The sequence below is a fragment of the Corvus hawaiiensis genome, chromosome 7 (assembly GCF_020740725.1).
Source record: "Corvus hawaiiensis isolate bCorHaw1 chromosome 7, bCorHaw1.pri.cur, whole genome shotgun sequence".
Lineage (NCBI taxonomy): Eukaryota > Metazoa > Chordata > Aves > Passeriformes > Corvidae > Corvus > Corvus hawaiiensis.
The window spans coordinates 38,462,517-38,483,100 of NC_063219.1; the positions used below are offsets into that span (position 1 = coordinate 38,462,517).

The 20,584-nt window shown below is 43.6% G+C and overlaps 1 protein-coding gene across 2 annotated transcripts in view; it reads left to right on the forward strand.

Moving 5' to 3' along the window:
• The first annotated feature begins 533 nt into the window (after nucleotides 1-533).
• Nucleotides 534-20,584, forward strand: part of ACVR2A (activin A receptor type 2A) — a 50,536-nt gene continuing 30,485 nt past the window's right edge. The window contains exon 1 of one of the 2 annotated variants that reach the window (XM_048308691.1): nucleotides 534-2,263. In XM_048308691.1, the coding sequence (XP_048164648.1) occupies nucleotides 2,209-2,263 (55 nt within the window). In that variant the 5' untranslated portion in view covers nucleotides 534-2,208. The remainder of the gene's footprint in view (nucleotides 2,264-20,584) is intronic. The other variant, XM_048308692.1, reaches the window with a different exon arrangement.

Sequence of the window (20,584 nt, forward strand, 5' to 3'; positions counted from 1 at the left end):
GTAGCTCTCATCTGGCTACCCGTAGGACATTTTCAGGGACGTTTTCAGGCTGGGGTGGGGGTGAGGCGGAGGACCAGGCCAACATTTGACCCCAGTGGCAGCGCCCCCAGCCTCATACCGCTGTGCACACCTTACGCCGTTGTGACCCCTCCCAGCCAGGTCCCACCGCGTGGCTGCCGACAGCGTTTTGCCTCCATCACCTGAGCTTGGGAGCACAGCACAGCCCCCCAACACCTCGAAGGAGCCCCGCGAAGGTGAATTACCGACACTGGGGGGGTCGGGGCGGAGCGGGGCGAGGGCGCCCGAGGGGCCGCGCCCTGAGGGGCGGGAAGGGCGGGCGGGAGCGCGCCCGTGAGGCGGCGCGCGCGGGCCGCGAGGGGCGGGGCCAGCGTAGGGGAGCGCGCTCCGCCCCGCCGCGGATAGGAGGGGCGAGAGGGGGTGGGCGGGGCTAAGATGCAAACCCCGCGTTGTGATTGGGCGATGTGGCCGTCAATCCGGAGTGGCCGCCGCGGCCGTGGGGAAGGAGGGGGAGGCGGAGAGGAAACAAAAACAATCGCCCGGGCGCCGCCATCTTGGGCCGGTTCTCCACACGCCACACGGGTGAATGGGTAGATATGAGATTACCACGGGGGAGCAGCGGCAGCAGGGCACCGAGGGCTGTTCCGCGCTGCCAGCGACACTCGGCGGGCTCTAGGCACGGCCGCCGCCGCCCGCAGAGAATCCCCCGGCTCGGCCTTTTCGCCTCGCCAGCCCCTAAGCTGCACTGCTGGAGGGACAAAGTTGGGCTGAGCCGCGCTGCCTCCGCCGCCCGGGAGACCGGAGAGTTGAGCCGGGGTCAGAGTTAGGGGAGAGGGTGACGAGGGGATCGCTCCCCGCTCCACCGTGTGGGAGGCGCGGGGAGAAGGCTCTGCCTCCCCGCCCCTGCCGTCTCCTGCTGCTCGCTCCTAGGAGGAAAAGAAAAAAGAGGAAAAAAAAAAAAAAGGCAAGAACTGGATTGAGCTCGGAGGGGTGGATTTTGTGGAGTGTCTGTGTGAGCAGCGGCGGGGCGGCGAGGAGGAGATGTGTCCGTGAGGAGGGAGAGGAGCGTGGATCCATCCAGGACCCGTGAGGAGCGAGAGGAGCCTGGATCCATCCAGCCTCAGCCCGCCGTGAGGCACAGCCGCCTCCCTTCCAAAGAAGCTCAGTTCTCCTGGAAGCACGGCACTCATCAAGGATTTGCCACAAAGAATATACCACCCTCCTCCCCAGCGCCTGGATACTGCTTTTTTTTTTTTTTTTTTTTTTTGGTACCCCCTCCCCAGCCACTCTTGTGTGTTTAAATACCAAATATAGCCTCTTGCGGGGGGAGGGGATGGAAATCTCCTAGAAGAATTGGAAATCTTGCTGGGATTCGGGAGTGCTGGTGCTGGAGAAGGGCGGCGAAGACGGGGGGGATGCGCTGCTCTCGCTGCCTGGCCAAGGACTAGAGATTTGCCACTTGCCGGGAAGCCCGAAGGTTTGTTTGTCCCTAGACTGTTGTTTCCCCCCTTTCCTTCTCTTGGGCTACGCTAAATCCCTCAGCATTTATTAAAGAAAACCCACGTGTAGCTGGTGGCTGGTTTTTAAGGTAGTTTTTTCATCAAACTGACAAAACTTCCTCCCTTCGCCCCGAGGCTTGGAACTGGAATGGAGCTGCTTTTCTCTCAAACACTACACGGGGTGTGAAGGGGGGAGAGGCAGGAAAACATCGCCTTGGACTGATCCCGATCCGACCCCCCGACACTCGCACCCACGAGGGATGATCCTTCACGGCGCCTGATGTGGAAAACACTTGGAGACTCAGAGACTTCGTCGTGCTCAGCAGCTTAATCGTTGACTTGTTTTGTTTTGGTTTTTATTTATTTTTTTTTAAGTGGATTCGTAGCATTACTTTTATGAATTAAATTTTGCCACCGTTTGTACAGAAGCCAAATGACACGTGTGTTTTGAAACACGGTTCCAAATATATTTATCCCTCCCTCAACCCGGATTCTCTCTAGAAAGAGCCGCGGGGAGGTCGTCAGTGTCTAAACAAACCTGATTTTTAGTGTTTTATGAACACTACCTGCTGCAGAAATGTTGCTATAAATTCCTTTATAACGGTTCAGCAAGAAGGGAGATTTTTCCAGCTTGCAGGACCCAGAAAACTGGATACTTAAAGTCACTTAAATGTTTTAACAGCATTGGAAAATGGGAGCTGCTACTAAGTTGGCGTTCGCTGTTTTTCTTATCTCTTGTTCATCAGGTAAGTGAACGTTCCTGGATTTGTCACTTTAAACGGAAGGCTTTGGGGTCAGCACTTGAAAACTTGGGCTGGCTCTGTATGAATGAGGAGAAATCTCCCTTTTTTTTTTTCAGGTGGCAAATGTTTGTGGATGGCAGCGACTGTAAAGGCAGAAGCTGCTTTCGTGTTTATTCTTAAAAATACATAACGTGAGCACTTGAAACGCGCACAGCGCTTGGGTTTCAGATCAGTTGTGTGGAATAAATGTGGAGACATAACCACCTAGTGTCACATAAGTAACCTGGCAGTGCAGTTATTGGTGTTGGATGCTGCTTTTAAATAAGAATTACCCAGCTGATTTTCCTTGTGTTTGATCTCTCTTACTCCGGACTATTCGCTGGTGCATAGCGACCTTCTTAAATGCTTCATTAATTTAGAATAGGTGCCGCTCTGAAAGGCTGAGCTCGTCCTTTGGTGATAGCGAGGGGTGTGTGCGTGTAGAGATGTACCGACTGAATTGGGGTGAAAAGCCAGGCTTTCAGTTTCTAAGCAATGATTTGTAACCCTTTGTATATTGCTGTTCGTTATGTCACTGCCTTGTAGTGCAGAAAAAAAAAATCTACTAATTTTCTCTTTAAAACAGCAGAATTCGAGGTCCAAACGCCAGCTCTGAGTCCTGGGAAGCGAGCGGGGCGTAAGGACTTCCCCACGCTCCTCCAGGAGGAAAATTGTTATGGCAGCAACCATAACAGTTGGTCAGCTGTTGGTCCATTTGTGTTTGGAGCTTCATCAGTCTCACAGAAAACCCTCTTACGAGCTGCGTGAGGACCTAATGCGAGTTCACGAGCCATCCTGGCACTCCGTGCCTGCATTTGGAACGTGTATTTAGTGCTCTGCGTAGGTTTTTAGCATCCTTGCAGGGTGTGCAAAGCTACACTCGTTTATCAGGCTAAAAGTGCTCCCGGACAAGTGCTCAGCTTCTCCGTGTGACCGGGGGAAGGGAGTAATGAGATCCCTGTAACGATGCCTTTTAAATTTCCAGCGTCGGGAGGTGGGGGATTTTGCTGAAGAGGCCGTTTTGCTGTGGTTAGTAAATGGATAAGTCTCGTCTTGTGTCTGTAGTGCTATCGATCCGCGCCGTGTGCGCTAAATGCGCTGTGAAATGGCGAGCGCTGCCAGAGAGAAACCCAAAAACCCTGCCTGTTCTAACCAGAGAAACGACACAGCGGGTTAAGGACAGCCAGAAGGTTGTTCAGGAGGTTTAATTTTTGTTCTTCTTTTGAAACAAAACATAATTCTGACAGTTTTTGCCTTGCAGTAGAAGACGTGTGTGTTGTCTTTTCCTAATGCCTGATTTTTCAGCTCAGCAGCGTTTCTCGTAATTCAGCAATATGTTTTGTAGGGAAACTTTTTTCCTCCTCTCACTAGCAGTTTCTGAAAGACTTGCTGCCATCTGCTCTCCATGCCTGTCTCTCTTCCACGTCCACCTCTAAGATCCTTTTGCCTAGAGCACAGAATAGTGGTTTTTGTTGACATTACCTATCAGACTTAATATAAAGAACAGCTAAGCAGTAAAGAACGTTTTTTCTTTAACATTTCTCGCTCGGGTTGTTCTTGGTAAGGTGAAAAGAATGTTTCTCTTGCCTGTGAAGAATTAATCTTGGCTAAATGAGCAGGAAACTGCCTGCAATCCGGGCTGCTTCTCATGTTAATGACATTGTTTTGGTGGTTATTCCAGTATTACACATTAAGTGTTCCGGTACTTAACAATTATTATACTATTTTCTACTCACACCAGGACTGCAGACACTCTAAAACTTTAGGCAAGTCTAAAAATAAATAAATTCAACAGTAAACTGTTTGGTTTATGATCAGAACTACAAGATTATGTAAGATTTTAAGCTTGAGGTATAGACGTTTATATGAGTAGTGTTTCTTAACTGACTTATTTCAGCTTAAAACCCTATCCGATGAGTTGGTTCTAACATCATCAGAAGTTTCTTTTCCAGTTTTTAATGTGAAAATCAGTCTGCCCAGGTTATCTATTTCAGAATACTGGCAGTGGTTGAGGAGATCCTGGAGTTCAGGTGTGAAGATGCCTGGTTTGCCTCTCTGGTGTGCAGCTCCAGCTCCTCACAGGCTGTTAGAGCTGGTGAGGGGGTTGGTTTGCTATATTTGTTGATTTATTTTTAAATGCAGCTATTTTCTGCAGATGTTTACTTGGCCAATTAATACCAGGGTTCTTTTAATAGGTGTAAATGTTGTGGGTTTTTTTCTTCGTGGTGGGTGTGGAAGTGCTCTTCAGGTTCAAAGCAATTTATTTTACTATGTGTAAACTGCTCTATGAAATCCTGAAAATGTACTGCAAATGGACAGGAATTTCCAGTGAGTTTAATCATCTTTGTTAAGGGAGTGAAAACATCTCCCCATTCTGACTAAGATATTTGAAAAAAGAGCATCTGTATTGTTATTAGGCTTTAAAATATTTGTAGATGCTTGGATAAAAGTGGGTGTAGGTTTGCACCCATTTCTAGGAACTCCAGAGGCTGAGATGAATGCATATTAACTAAACAACAAAACAAAGTTCCCGGGTCAAGGTTCTCCATGTGCCCTCTAATATTCTGAGATAAACCTATGTGCATGTTTGATTTAAGACGGAACAGAAGATCCTGAAGTAATAATAAAATACTTCTGAACAAGCTTCCCTCTGCTGTAGGTGAGGCAAGATTGTAGAGGAGCTTAACAAGAAAACTTGTGACTAAAACAGCTTGTTCATCAAAGGAGGTTCTCTTTAGATATTATCTGTGTGCTCCCCTCCCCCAGGGAAGTGTGTTTGTGTTCTGGTGTTTTTGTGATTGCTGAGCTACACTTTATAACATTTCAGGAACAGAGAATGGGCGCTTTCATAATTTTCTGAGATTTTCGGAACATACGCCCCATGCAGCTGAAAGTGTGGGAGATGCTGAAGTAGTGGACTTTCTTCAACCGGAATCTTAGTTTAAAATCTCATTGTTGTTTTTGTTACTCAAACTCCTTATTTCCCAACCCATCATCTCTTCTGAGATACCGGCTTTGCCTTTGGTACCTGGGTGGTCCCTCATCAAAGTAGTTCTGCAATCTCCTACAGGGAACAAGACCTGTATTTTTTAGAACTGAGGCTAAAATCAAGCTAAAAATCACCTAAGCAAAAGGAACCGTTTCAGAAAAGTGTTGGTCCTCTCTATTTCTCCTAATGCCAGATCATTCCCAAGCCACTCAGAAGGTCTTGAGCAGTTTAGCTGAAGGAAATGGCATGTCAAAGATACTTTTGTAGTTGAGGTAGTATTTTCACTGCATGGAGAGTATTTACTCTCTAATGTTTAATTTATTATTCTCTTCTCTCACAGCGATTATTATCAGAGAAATTATTTTTTAAATTGTATCGTTCCCCCCTCCAAAAAGACACCTATCTAGAATTGCAAAACTTGCTTTCCATGGTATGACTTTAGAGGCTGAATGGTTGGGTGTTCTGAAGGAATTAAGGGGAGACATGAGACATTTTCCTTTGATTTTACCTGTGTAATGTCTTTGTTTTACTGTCCTTTCATTATTAACTTGGTAACCCTTGAAAATCTTGCCAAAGGTTTGGGACTGTTTGTGAAATTGTCTCTGCTTGTGTGTTCCCCGTGAGCTGTCCATGATTGTGGTTGGACTCTAATCACTTCATTCACTTTATTGCAGGGCAATAAACCACTTCAGACTTAGTACTGCTTTTAAAGTAAAGATTCCTTTATTTTAGCAAAATGTACAATTTTTTATATTAAATGTGTTACCATTGGGCACTACCTCAGCACTCCTGATGTTACTGCTGAGAGCAGGACTTGTTTTATTAAATAAACCTATTTAATATTGTTTTCAAGAACAGACTGAGTTATGGAGAGGTTGATGTTATAAATGATTACAGCTCAAAAATCTGATAACTGTTTCTAAGTGATCTGTTAATACTTAACAGTTACAAACCCTAAATCCTCTGGGCTCTGAAAAGAGCTGTAATTGTGCTAATGCAACATTAGAACGCGTGAGCATCGTTCTGGTAGAACTCTGCTTTACAAACATTTCCGGAGAGATGCTGCTGTCATGAGTTTATTTGCATCTCTACCCTTCATGCACAAGGCTTTGCTTAAGAAAAAGCTTAAATAAGTTTGTTTGCATATGCTGGGTGTAAGTCGAGGGGCAGGTGTTCTGTGGTAGGGAAAAGCTCTTTTCTGCAAGAAGAGAATTACTGTTAGCAAGAATAATATTTTTCAGCTGGGTTTAATGGAGAGTATTTGAATGCTTTTTTCCTTTTTCCCATTCCCACCTTTCTGGAATCTGGGGGCAAAATCCTTTGGGAGATGGGTTTGGCTGGTTAGCAAATGAGGACAGACAAATGCTTTTTTTTTTTTTTCCCCTCTGTATAACCATAGACATTAATTTTTGTTATATAATTAGTTCTAGGTAAGGGGAAAAATAATAGTGCCTCCAATGTTTTTCATTCCTATTCATTCTACCTTTTCTTCCAACCTTCTCCACTTGTAGTTTTTCCAGGCTGGAAAAAGAGAGAGGTTGACAAGGAATCTGATTGTGGAAGAGGTTTCTTGGTGTAGGAGAGATGCATTTCCACCACTTAATTAACTGAAAGCAGCTTAATGCAAATGCCTCCTTGAGCTGGTTGGTAGCATCCATGAGCTGTTAGCTCTCTGATGTTCCTGAAAATGAAAACTCCGTAAAAAGATCAAGAAAATTACGGATTTTACAGCCAAGTTCTTGTGTGATGAAATCTTAATGTGTTTTTGTTGCCTTGGAGCTTAAAATTCGGCACATCTTATTTCCTGTTATTCCCATACGGAATTGAAGTGATACTGGATGCCAGTGACTCTATGTGGCATCTCTTGTCTTCTCTCCCTGCACTGTCTGTGTGGTGGTGGAGGGGTTTTTTCTTAGAAACAGTTTGTGACTACAGTGCCAAACAGCAGAGCATATTTAGGCTTAATCCCACAGAAAATGAATATTTACTGCCATGTTGTTTACGTTACATATCTTTGTGGCCAGGAATCCCAAATGTACATTAGATACAAAAAATCCTTCCGTTGTTGGTGCAAAGAGAGCAGGGAAGGGTTTTTCCATTGCATAATTATTGTCATGGTTTCACAATAATTTAATTCTTGATGAAGAAAGTCAGCATTCATGGTTTTCTTCAGAATTTCCTAGTTAAAGCTGTAACTGGAAACAACAAAAACAGACAATTCACTTATTAACTGGAGACATAAATCTTTGGTTATGTGGTTAGAGGTATTAGAAAAACCCTTGGAAAGGAGGAAAGCTTTTGTGGGAAGTCTACTTGTTCCTGCAGCCAGGAGCAGCTGGAGGCAGCGCTGGTGGTGTTGGGATGGGATCAGCTCAGACTGGAAGGTGGAGGTGTGAAGTCCTGCTTGTGGCAGCACCTAATCAGAGGTGGGTACAGAAAACTGAATTCGGTTTCAAGAAGTTCAGTGAGAGAATGTGCCTTCTCTTTCCCAGCTCCTGTTGTCCAGCTCTCCCAGATGAATTAATCCCGTTTCCAGGCGTGCAGTCAGTGGAGGATGAGCGGGATGGGGGCCTTTACCTCTGTGCCTTTGTGACGTTCCCCTAATGAACTGTGCCGGAATTTCTTCACGGAGCAGCTTCGTTATGGAGAAAATGAGCAAGGGTCACACTTGCAATTGTGTTGGTGCCAGCAAAGGTCCGAGTGGCGGCTGTGTAACCCCAAATCCCGGTGACTTTACAGCGAGGCACTGCAGGAACAGCAACACTTGTGGGGTTGCCAGCTCCGTGTTGTGTTGGGTTTGGATGGGAAATTAAGTGTTTCCAAATTCTAAAAACACCTTGTGGAAGGCCCCGTAATTCTGTGTTCTGCTGGTGTTTCTGGTTGAAGTTGTGCAGGTTAATCTGTTTCGCTCAGGATGCACTCAGTGCAAGATTGTAATTAATTTCGGTGTTATTCGTGAGTTACTCACCAAGGCGGCTGGTTGGGAGCTATTAAACTGCACTGCTTGGCCCTGATGGCGTGTTGGGGACCGCTAGTTGGCAAGAGGGCTACAAGTTGTTCAATTAATTTAAATAGCTACATACCACCTTTGGAGATTCCTTACTTTGTTAAAGTGTAACTTCTTTTTGTAAGGATTTATATGAAGCTGTAATTAGTTGGCAATTCGATACAAAATGCTGAAATGACAATGTAATTAAAAGCAAACCCCTATGTACTCTTAACTGTGATGGGCATGTAGGAGATGCCAAGATGCGTTTCTCTGCTTTTATAATGCTTTAATTACACGAGGGAAACATTGTCATTAGTTAGTGAATAGATAATGAAGAAGAATGTTATATCTTGGCCAAAAAGAAAAGAATATTTCTCAAATTCTTTTGCTTTCTGAACTTTGAGATGTTCATCGGCCACGTTAAAACTAAGAAAACTAACATTGTATTTTGCATTTACAGCAAAACTGTATATGGCAAGTACAATACAATTTAGGTATTGCTGTCTGATTTGGTTTTGGTTTTTGCCTTAATGAGGCTGTTCTCACACTTAGGAAGATTCCACTTTCTCTAAGGATGGCAGCAAATGAGTTAAGTTTTGCTGGTCTAGTTCTGAACATTGCCACTGTTAAAGCTGAGGAGTTACCAAAGACATTTAATCTGAAGGTTTTGTTAGAAAGTATCTGTACAATTATTTTGAAAACGGTAAGAATCTGTGTAGCTCAGAATTGTTATTTTTTCGATAGCTTTAACTCTTTGTGTGTCTTCCATCCCTAAATGGGATGCACATCAGAAAAATAATTTGTTTTTCTAACAAATTGCAGAGGTTCTTGTGGCAGATTGACTTTTAAAGTAGGATGCTACATCCATCATTTTTAGAAATGCAGGAGGGAGACAGTGCTCAAAAACACTTAGGATATGATTTGTATATTTTCTGAAAGATACTGAACTTTTTATGAGGGTAAGTCAACATGCAGGGATTTTTGTTTTGTTTCTGCTTGTTTGGTTTGTGATCTTGTTTGTTTGTTTTTCTGGAAAAAAATAGAAACGGGTAAGGCAACTCAGGGATTGTTTTTAAATTTTTTGTATGATTGACTGTAGATGTGAAGAATGTTTTAGAGGCGATCCGTGGCTTGTCTCTTTTGCCTCTTTCTGGAATTCCCAGTGAAATGAGGCTGTGGAGGGAGCACAAGCCCTGCTCAGCTCCCAGTGCAGCCCTGATAGTGTTGTAGCTTGTGCCAAGTGGTGTCTAATGAGATGACACAAAGCACGGTCTGAGGGCCAGTGCCAGGAGGCAGCACAGGCAGGGCTGAACCAGAATTCCTGCAGCTTCAGCGCTTCAGTGTTCCCTCATCTCCTGCCTGAGAGCGGGGAGTGTGTGCCATTAGCGTGCTGTGAAAACATGGTCATGATTTACTGCCTTCCAGCCCAGCCCTGTGTTAAACTGGGGAACTGTCCCACTTACAGAACAACCGACCCCAAACCACCCCATCACCTGCCCTGGGACCAGAGCAGCATCCCATGGAGCCCTGAGCAGGGATCTGTGCTCGAGGGTAGCATGGGATGGATATGCTCAGTCTGGGACATGTGGCCTGAGGGCCAGGGAGCAGTGCCCTGGGCTTGTTGAGACCTGCAGTGGAGATAGATAATTTTTTTTCTTCAAATGATCTATTTCATGTTTAAAGGTGATTCCTGTTTTGATGAGCTTTGACAGTTTGGATGCAGACCCTGTGCAGTTGGTTACTGTAATCTGCTGCTTGGCTGGTTTTAATGTCACTTTTTTAATGTCGCTTCACCCGAACGGCTCTGAGTAGAAATGGTTGTTTCCTCTTTGAAATCACTGTTTCATGTGGTGTCCACCAAACCTCCAGGTTCTTTCCAGCAGAGCTGGTACCCAGTCTGGCAGTCCCCACTCATACTGGTGCAGAGGGTGCTGTGTCCTGAGGCTCAGGACACCACGTTTGTCCTTGTTGAATTCCATAAAATTCCCTTGTGCCCACCCCTCGAGTCTGCCTGGAGTGACATCCCTGCCCCTGGGATTGTCTGCAGACCTCCCTGAGGTGTTCCACCACCTCCTCCAGGCAGCCAGAAAGGGCTGAACCAAGATGGGTCCCAGGGGAAGCCCTTGAGGGACCCTGTGGTGTTCCACATCGTTCTCCGGATGGTTCCCTACAGGAGCAGTTCTGTTCCACCCCAGGCTGGCTCTATCTCGAGATCTCTTTGCTTGCTCACAGAGCTGATTTTAGCTGGGCTTCAGCAGCTTCCTGCCTTTTGGTGCCTCACCAATGTGTGATTTAGAGATGGGTTTTATTTGTAGCTGAAGCCTGACGTTATTTTTTCAGGTTGAGAGCTCTTATCTCACCTAGATAACACTAATCTCCATTCCTTAAATGCTGCCTAAAGACTGGAGTGGTCTTCACTCTCTCAACTGGATTTTGAGTACTTGGATTTCAATATCAGCACATAAGTTGAAATTTGATCTGTTTTTAAAAGCTATTTTTAAATATGACCAATCATTTTATCAAGCCTTCTAACATGAAAAACTGTTTCCTTCTAGGAATTTCCACATAAACAGGGAAGTGGTTTAATTTTGTTGTTGAGTTACAGTGTTGAGTGTACGAGACAAAATTAAACTTTGCAGTAACTGTTAATTTTAGAAATTTTTGCTAGTGTTTGTCAGTAGAGGGTACAGATAGTTCTCTTTAGCTCACAGCAATTACATGATGGAAGAGTTTTCTTTAAATATTTCTGTGTTTCAGGGTTGAAAAACATTTAGGCTGTGAAGGTTGCAAAATGGCACACAATTGTTTGAATTTCTGTACTTTTTATAAAGAATTAGGTTATTTGTTCTTCATCATTTGTTTATAAAGCTGTTTTTAAAATAGCATAGAAAAGACCACTGGTTAAATATTTTCATTTTAGCTCTCTGATTTTAAATTCTGGAAACGATTTCTTTTGCAAGTTATCCCTGGGGATAATTGAATTTTATTGAATTTAACATGAAGCCCATCAAAAACATTATCTTCAATGGCTTTGAAAAATTGTAAGAGCTTGGTTACATTGTAATTAACTCAGGTTGTGTCCCTGGGACAGACCCCAACAAATTAAGCCTCAACTGACCGCGCCCATTTGGGATGATGCAGATTAGAAGTGAGCTCTTGATGAGTTTCTATGTGCCATGCATGTGCTGAAACCAAGCTGTGGAACCATGATTAATTTGTGAGAAGGTGATTTCAAACCACAAGATGGTTTTGCTTCATTCCTGCTCCAAACTCAGTGTTTACCACCTCTCTGGGAAACCACCTCTCTGTTTACCACCTGTGAAAACAGTGCTTTCTGGTGAAAGTTTTCTCTTCCTGTTCAGCTGAAAAAGTTCTGAATCTCATCCTTTTGGGTCAGAGGCTTCCAGGGGAGCCAAGAGAGCACAGATCCCACTTTTCATTCCAGTGCAAATGGAGTGGATCCCTCGTGAAAAATCCTGATGCTCCAGTGTGCAGCTGGGCTTTTCCAGCAGCTTGAAAGCATTCAGATGGATGGCAAATGAAGCACAATTAATTTCCTAGAACCTTGTTTGCAAAAATATTTCTCTGAAATTTAATAATCCCAGATTTTTTTCTCTCAATGTCACAAACACTTTGTGTTAGAAGCTCTTTCATTCCAAGAGAAGATGGGAGAGAGCAGGTAAATGACGAGTTCCTATTTCTTCATGTGTAAGACTGAAAAAATGTGTGTTGGAATTTGCTTTTGATGAACTTTTGGGATATTTACATGCTGACAAAGTGTGTTCTGGGGGAGCTTCAGTTGCCCATCTGAACTCTTCTCCCCACTGCCTTCCTTCATTCTGAACCTACAGGTTCAGTAATAAAAATGTTTAGAAGTAAGCCCACAACATCCGTGATTTTTGGTTGTTCCTCCAGCAGTTCAGCCAGCTTCAAAAACCTGTTAATCACCTTCTACTTGCCCAAAAAGGTTGTTTCACTTGTAGGGTGTTTAAGAAAAACTGATGGAAGAACAGGGAGACCGAGAGTTCCTCTTCTCTGTGTGTGATTCCTCACCCACATCCCCATTTTATGCTGAAGTCACTCCTCACTCTGAGCTCAGCCCTTGTGGCTGTTGGGCTTTGGGCTGGGCTGATCCAATCTGCTAAAGCAGCAGAAATGACTGGAAAAAACAGCACGGAGCTTTCTGCACTCAGTGTCAAAGGCAAGAGTTGGGTGAAAGATGATGGAGCAAGGAAATGGATGGATGGAATAAGGGCTGCCAGGGAGTCTGCCTGAATTGTCCTAGGAAGTGAATTATCAAGGGAAAATGCCACCTCAGTGCTGGTGAATGGAGCTGTTCTGTGCACATATTGGGTGAGAAAGGGAAAATGGCTCAAAATTATCATTTTTAATAACCTCCTTCTTCAGAAAGAATTCGCTTCTCTTTTTCAGCGTTCTTCTGAGGCTCTCAGTGGAGGTCTGTTCTCACGGGGGATTTTTCCTCTTCCCTTGCTTTTAAATATCTTCGTATCACATTATTCTCTAAGGGCCCTAGGCCCAAGATTTCCAGGCAGACCAGCAGAGAGGCCTTGCACAGGTTGCCCAGAGCAGCTGTGGCTCCTGGATCCCTGGAAGTGTCCAAGGCCAGGTTGGATGGGGCTTGGAGCAGCCTGAGACAGGGGGAGGTGTCCCTTCCCATGGCAGGAGCATGGAATGAGATGAGCTTTGAAGTTCCTTCCAACTCAAACTGTTCTGTGATTCTGTCATTCCAAGGAATAGGTGATAAAAGGCACTTCTATCTCACAGGTTCTCTGGGAACAATGAGGTGAGAACTAAATAAAAGGTTCAGACTGACATAATCACAGAATGGCTGATACAATGGTCAGTAAAATCCAGTTACACCCCAGATTTAAGAAAACAGTTTGAAAAGACTAATTTGCAACATAATCTTAGCAGTGTCTAATTTGTGCTACTCAAATTTTAGCTGCAAATGTCATTAGAAATGTATTCTGAGCAGGCAAGCATCAAACTTTATGCAAAAATCTGATCCAAGAAGAGAAGAGACGGCACTAACAGGTCTGGAAATGATGAGGGGAGAATGTAGGGGATGTCCTTTAGCTATAGAACCCTAACTGATAATGCCTGAGTGTACTGAATCAAAACACTTAATGCAGCATCAGGAATCCCGTTTACAAACAAGGGCAGCTCTGGTGAATTTTGCATATCAGCTGAACAGCCATGGAGCAGATCCTGTCCGGGATCTGCTCTGAGAGGTCTCCATCCCAGGAGCATCTTCCAGTTGCCAGGGAAGTGTGTAAGAACCAGGACACCTGTCAGGAGCTTGTCAGTCACTGAATTGACAAAAGCCCTAAACCAGGAATATCATCCAGTCAGCAGAGCACACTTCTGGAAAGAAAAGCTCAGGATGAGCTTGTGGTGCTGAGAGTTTAGCTGTTAACCAAGTCTTTGGGGCAACACCTAAACTCATCAGCCTTTTGTTACACTGCAGTGTGAAGTCAGCCTCAGGCTGTTGCTGGGCTTTGTTCAGACATCATGTTACTGTTAATCTTCCCTGAAATTCTACATGAGGACAACTTCTGTGCTGAAATCCAAGCATGGGCAGTGAAATGGAGATAAATTGGTCTCTAGTAGCAGTGTTCTGAAATGCTGCATAAATCGTGACTGGAAGTCAAATCAGTTTAAAAACCACACAGGAATCGACTCTGAGGTATTATCCCAACCATGGTCTCTCCCAGCTCAGCCTCCCTTTTAGGGAAGAGAGAAGCCAATGTTCCAAGGCCCAGGCTGCTATTTCCATCACCCTCTTCCTTTTTCAGTTAACTGTGATATTCAAGTTGCTTTTTGCTTCAAGCAGAATTTTTAACCCCTTCCTTGAGATGGTGGCTTCTCCTGAGGGCATTTAGGCCAGTGCATGACTTGCCACCACTGGAGAGCAGAGGCCTAAATGTCCATTGGTTTCTTTTGTGCCCGCCTTCCCTCTACAAGGCTGGTCATTCTTGGGATCTGTATCCTGGGAGTATAATGTCAAAGCTTTTCTAGGGCATTTTCAGTAGCTGCCTTGTGGAGAGCAAATATGTGGATTCCTTAAAAAAGTTATTGGTAATCTAAGCAGATGGCCTCAGTCCTGGGAAGGCTGGGCTGGGTGGAGGCATCAAGTCTAGAAATGTAAGGTCTGTGGGCAGGAATTTGTGTAATTTGTGCTCAGTGTTCCCTTCTGAGGTGCTCAGGGCAACTCCACGCTCTGTGGTCAGGAGTCCTGGATTTCTCCTCTGACTGTACAGGGAAGTGGGATACCCAAGTTCAGGGCATTGCCAACCTTGGTATCTCTGCATAAATAACACTGTGGTTAAATAAACATCGTAAGAGGAGAAACTAAGGCAGCTGGAATGTTACATCCACCTTAGCTCTGGGACGTTACTGCTGACTAGATCCAGGGTGAAGGGAGGTGTCAGGCTCTGGCTCAGTTGGGTTTTCAAGGAAGGGAGCTCGGGAAAGCCTCGGATTACTCGTGTGGGCTCCATGACACCAGACTTGTTCCTGATAGGACAGAATAAACCACTCCTGAGGGTGCTACACTGAAAGTTGAGTCACTGTTGCTGTTTGGCCACTGATTTACCAAATATCTGTTGGTGTGTTGGCTGTCTGGAGGTAATCATTGTCCATGGGGAAAAAAAAACAAACAACAAAAGCCAGCCAACCAAACAACAGAAAAATCCAAAGTAAAAAGCAGACCATTTTTCTTCTCCTTTGCAAGGGCAAATGCTCCTTATTGATCTTACTGATACAACTGTTGGTGTTCACGTTCAAACACTCATTGAGTACCACAGGATAAACACCTGGAGCAGGCAAGGCATGAAAATTCTTCCGTAAATTTTTTGTTGCGTTTGTGAAGCTTTGGTGTTCTTCTGGCCTGCCAGGAGGATTTATTGCTGAGTGAATTCCTCAGCTGTGACAAGAGGAACACCTGTTTCTGTGTGAGCACAAGCACTTCTCCATCAAACACAACATCTGGCAGTAGAAGCCCTTAAACTTGTGTTTATGACTTCTCTGGGTAAGAGACTCCAACTTCGTAATTTTTCTTGAGAAAGTCAGCAATCCCCATGACACCGGTGCTTCCTATCTGAAAGAAAATAAAGCCCTAAAAATACATCGTCGTTCTGTCCCTTAATACCTGAAAAGTCTTTATTTTGCTCTTAATGAAATGCATTCTTTTGGATGTTGATATTTCTTTATCCCCAATAGCTAAGAATAAAGGTTCCATATGAGCACATGTATATCTTAACTAAATATAAACAACTTGAAATCTGCTGAGTTATTTTCTGTTCTAAAAATTCCCAGCATCAAACTTGAAGGATTTGCCTTTTAAGCATCATTCTGTTTTAAATCAGGTTGGGAATTGGAAGTGAATAACCCAGATACTGCTAAGTACCTGTAATTTCTCCATCCCAGTCCATGCCAACATCCTACCTTTGTGTGCTAACCACGGAAATGCATTTAGGGATGCTTTTGGGGCTGAGTACCTTGATAACTTGTCTTTTGTTCCTGCTCAGCCTGCTGGCCAGCTGCTTCACATCAAATCCACCCAAATGATTGATGAAGGTACTTTAAACAGAAAAAGTACATCTACTAATGATGGGTAATTAAACTGTAGAACTCAGTGTTTCAGAACATGTGGAAATAAAAAATGATCTCACAGATGGACAAATTCAGGGAGGAATAGTTTGTTCAGAGGTGATTAAACTTGGGTTTGGATGGAACTTCCAGATCACATAATTCCTGATTGCTGAATGCTCCTGTCGAAAGCCTTTAGTTCACCCTACAGTTCATATTGTCTGATGCTTTTGAAATTCTCCTCAAAAGGAGAATTCAGATTAAAATTAGGCCAACCTTCTGTTTGTATGCTGAACTGGCAGCTTAATACCAAAGTGCTTTACAACACTTCATGTGTTTGGACACATTTGTTTCGTCATCTCTTCCACACAGAACGCCGGCTTTAGCCTCAGAGTTTGCACTGAAGAACTTTCCAGGGGCAGCATTAAAGCAGTGTTCCTTGCCCTGGAGATTCCCTGATCCCTGGGACTCTGGATTTCTGCTGGAAGGGAGCGGTCCTTCCCCTCCCTAGGCCAGGTTTTCCTCGGGCTGGAGCCGGTGTGGCAGAAGGTGGGGGGTGGAATCAGCACTTGTGAGCCCGTGCAAAGTTCACTGCGCTCCGGTTGCCGTCTGTCTTTGTAGAGGTAAATTGTAGCTGTGGTTGTGATTCCATGGTCGTTGCCTTTGCAGTGTCCTCGGGGAGGATCCTGTAGGGCATGAAGGGCAGGGTGTGAGCAGCGGAGTCTGTGGTGGGTTAGGGAAGTGAATCTGTCCTGAGTTTGTGTGATCAGTCCCAGTCTGGGTTAATGTCTGAATTCTCTTCACACTCAGCGAGCCTGAAACATCCCCTGTCAGCAGATTCAGTGGAACGTGGTGCTCGCTCTCAGCTGGCTCTTCTGGGTGACTTTAGGCACAGTCAGACATTGCAGTGATAAGGGCTAATCCAAACTGAGTGTCCTGGGTTCTTCTCAGTTGCTTTGATGTCTTGAGTCCTCTGCTTCTCCTGCTTCTTTATCAGCAGCGTTGCTTGAGCAAAGCAGATCAAAATTCGTTTATGTGATTTGTACTCCTGTACTCAAGTACAGATTTTTTTTCCCCTTGGTATTAAGACTCAGGCATTGATAACTTTGAGGTTAAAATTCTGAATTCTTAGTTCCCTCATCCTGGCCTGAAAAGTTTCTTCATCTTTTTACTGTGTGCTGGCAACAGAACTCCTTGAATAGCTGCTTTCTCAAGCCTTGGTTAACACAGGATACTCCAGGCTGGTCTGATTTTCCAAAATGCTGTGAAATCTAAATACTAACCCATGGTAGATTCCATGAAGAGATCCTTCCTTGCCTCTTACTCACCTGCTTCCACGTGCAGTGGGTGGAATGCTATTTCTAGGGAATCCTGCATATTGTAAGCAGCCACTTCTGTCACGGCTTAAGGTGGAGCTGGGAAGTTTTGGGGAATCTGTGCTTATCAGAGAATGGCATTAATAGGCAGAATTGTAGCTTAAATGTATTTTTTGTAATCTTCTGTGCAGCATAGCCGAAAAATTGTCATTTTCCTCTCTCACTGATGTTCTGGTAATTTCCTAGGAGTGTTTAGCAGATCCTGTTAGCAGATCACCTGTCTGTCAGGTCCCTCCCAAATAAACTAACGCAGTATATCCACAGTCATCTCTGTCCTCTTATCTTTGAGAGGCAGGAGAGATTCACCCCATTGCCTCTGGGCATGGGGAGTACGTGTGGAAAACATGTTTAGGGAACCCTCTTGAGCCTTTTATTGCTGCGGAACTTGGAGTTTTAATCATCAAATTTAAGGCTGTTACTTCGTCAGAGTGTCAAGAAGCTTCTTAATGGAGTAACAGCATTCAGGTTCTGGCTTTAAATGTGTTCTTGAATAAGAACAAGAAGGTCAAAATCATATCCTAAAGTGCCTTCCAGATTTCAGGTCACTAGATATCATTTTCTTAATTGTTATCTAAATTTAGAAGACAAATTATCTTGTAGTAGCAAGTGCAGTGCTTTCAGGCTAAAGCTTTTGTTTGTGGTGCTGTTTTCTTGTGTCACGTACATCCCTGATTCATCCATGGACTTTGGATTCCTGGTTTCCACTGAAAGTTCAGGGAGAACTGTCAGAACCTGGCTTGTCTTTAAATAGCCACAGTGTTATTTCTCCTAGGCCACGTGCTTTGTTCCATGAGATGAGATAATAAAAATTGAAGTTCATGTAGCTGGAGTTCGGATTGAAACTAAATTTTATTTGCTCTTTTAAAAGCAGCTGTCTAGCTCTAGTTATTCTGTCAAATTCACCTCATTAAAATTTTGCAGCCCAAACCAATCCCATGGTTTTGAAGATTAATAGCCAAGCTCTGAGAAAGCCTCTGCAGTATCCTACAGCACTTGAAAATTTCCTGCTCTTCATAAATACTTGTAATTTGTTTTAACTTGAAGAATCGTCGTAGAATTGATCAGATAAGCAAATTGAAAATTGGCCAGAAAATAGATTGCCTTGATGTGGCTCTATGAGGTGCCCAGTTAAATAACAAAATAACACCAAGAAATGAACTTAAATCGTAGTATGTGAGGATATTTTTCCAGGCATTCCAATTTCCACAGGTGTAGGAGTCTCAAAAGGTGTGCAGAGTCTCCCTTTGTTAAACTGCTTTTTGTGGGAGGTTAAAGTTATATTAAAAAATAAAAAAAGTGTTGTCAGTAGGCCTAAAGATAGGAAATTCTTTAAATAGCTCAGGCAGATGAACTCCAGCACTCCAGGAACACTGCAGAGCTTCAGGAGGATGCTGCTGCCTGTGCAGGAGGAACAAACCAGGTGCTTTTTCCACAGCAATTCAATGAAATCTCCACTGTTTCAGCATGGGATGAGTTACTGGGGCTGGAAAACCTCTGTTCTGCTGCTGAGAATTGGAACAGCAAAGTCGACAAATTGGGGAGGATTGAGGAAAAAAGCCATTCAGGAATCATCTTTTTGTCTATAAATTTATGGAGGGACTGAGGAATCTCAGTCCACGTGGAGCCAGGAGCAGCAGGATGGCTGACAGCGCCTGCAAAGAGAGGGGATTTCCAGCTGAAAGGTAGAAATCCTAAAAATCTCTATTTTCAGTGAGTCCTGATGCAGGGGAGGCTGCATATTCTGTTCTGAACTGAGGAATTTAACACCGAGATTTTTGAATAAGACTCATAAATTTTGGGTTTGCTGCTGCGTTTCACGAGCTCTCCTGTGGGATGTGGGGCTGCTGGAGAAGTTGAGCTTAGTGCAGAAATTCCCAGTTTTATTCTTTGCCTCTGTGGGTTTATAATGTTGTAAATTTTCACAGCTGTTGCCTCAGGGTTGTAAGATGATGGCTTTTTTGTGGGCTTGTCTCTGCCAGGCTCTTGTTGAAGGCTAGATTGTATGAAAACCTTGGCAGAAGGGAGAACTTTAATGCAAGACACTTTTAATAAAATAAATGAAGTGATGGCTAGTGAGTAGGCAAAATCGTAAGTGAGAATGGACCAGAATATAAACAAAATAAACCAAGGTAAACAAAGAATAGATTACTTTTGTATTGAAAGGTATGCATTAAATCACATAAATACTCTATATGTAGATATGCACCATCTCTCCAATTTTTAATTCCCCTTTAAAATGTAGGAGCGAGATAAATTTTTTTATAGAAAGAAAATTGAAAAGAAGCTGATTATTTATCTTCTCAAGTCATTTCCCAAAGCTAAAGAAAACTGTGCAGAAAATCTTACACTTTATTGCTGCCTGCTGAGTTATGGTCTGAAATGCAGAGGAGCAAATCAGAACTTAATTCAGTATTTAGAGAATTCCCGCTTTATTCCAGCGGTGTAAAATGATTGTTGCTGTTCACTAAGCTTCCTTACCAATACTTTATTGCATTCTTTGTCCAGGGAACTCTGCAAGTGTATTTCAAATTACATCAGCTTATTTCAAAGTGAACAGAACAGCTTTGTAATCAGTGATAAATATCTAATTTAAAGATAATTAAAAATGCTTGTCACATAGAAGCATATGACTTTTAAGTAAAAGTTGTTTCTGCTTGCTTGGGAGGTGATAAGATTGTGGACTAAATGTGATTAATGTTCTTTGCAGATGTTGCTTTATATGCTTAGGCTTTCAAAGTAAAGCAGTCTAGACTGTCTGTCTGCATTCTCCTACAGCTTTGATCTTGATTAAAACTGGTTGTATTACATTTATCATCTTCCTTTCGCGAATGCCAGAAAGTCTCTTAGCTGGTTTTTTGTAACTGTATTTGTTTGTAGAGAAAGAGATTCAGTATCATCTCTAAATGCTGGAGAAAATGCACATTTGGATACTTAAGCAAGTATCAAAAATGTTTATTTTGTATCTTAAAAGAGTAGTTTGGGTTATTTCAGATCCAGCAGATGTGATTCCAAATTAGTTAGTTAGTTAAACTCCCAGGGAGTGAACCAGGTGAGCACGGAGTGGGTTTTTCCCCTGCTGTTGGATCCAGATCTGAGGGAAGGTGGAGGATGCTTTGATCCTGTGCTGTGCTCAGCTGTATTTGTGTCAGCTCTGATATTGGTGATCTGTTATTATCCATTGCATTCGGCTCCAGCAAGATTTTTCTTCCTGATTTCCACCCTTCCAGCTCTGGGGGATGGAGCTGGATTGCTTCAGGGTCTGGAAAAGGGTCAAATGCAGCAAAGTACCCAAATAAAGTACATTTTATCAGAGTACAATT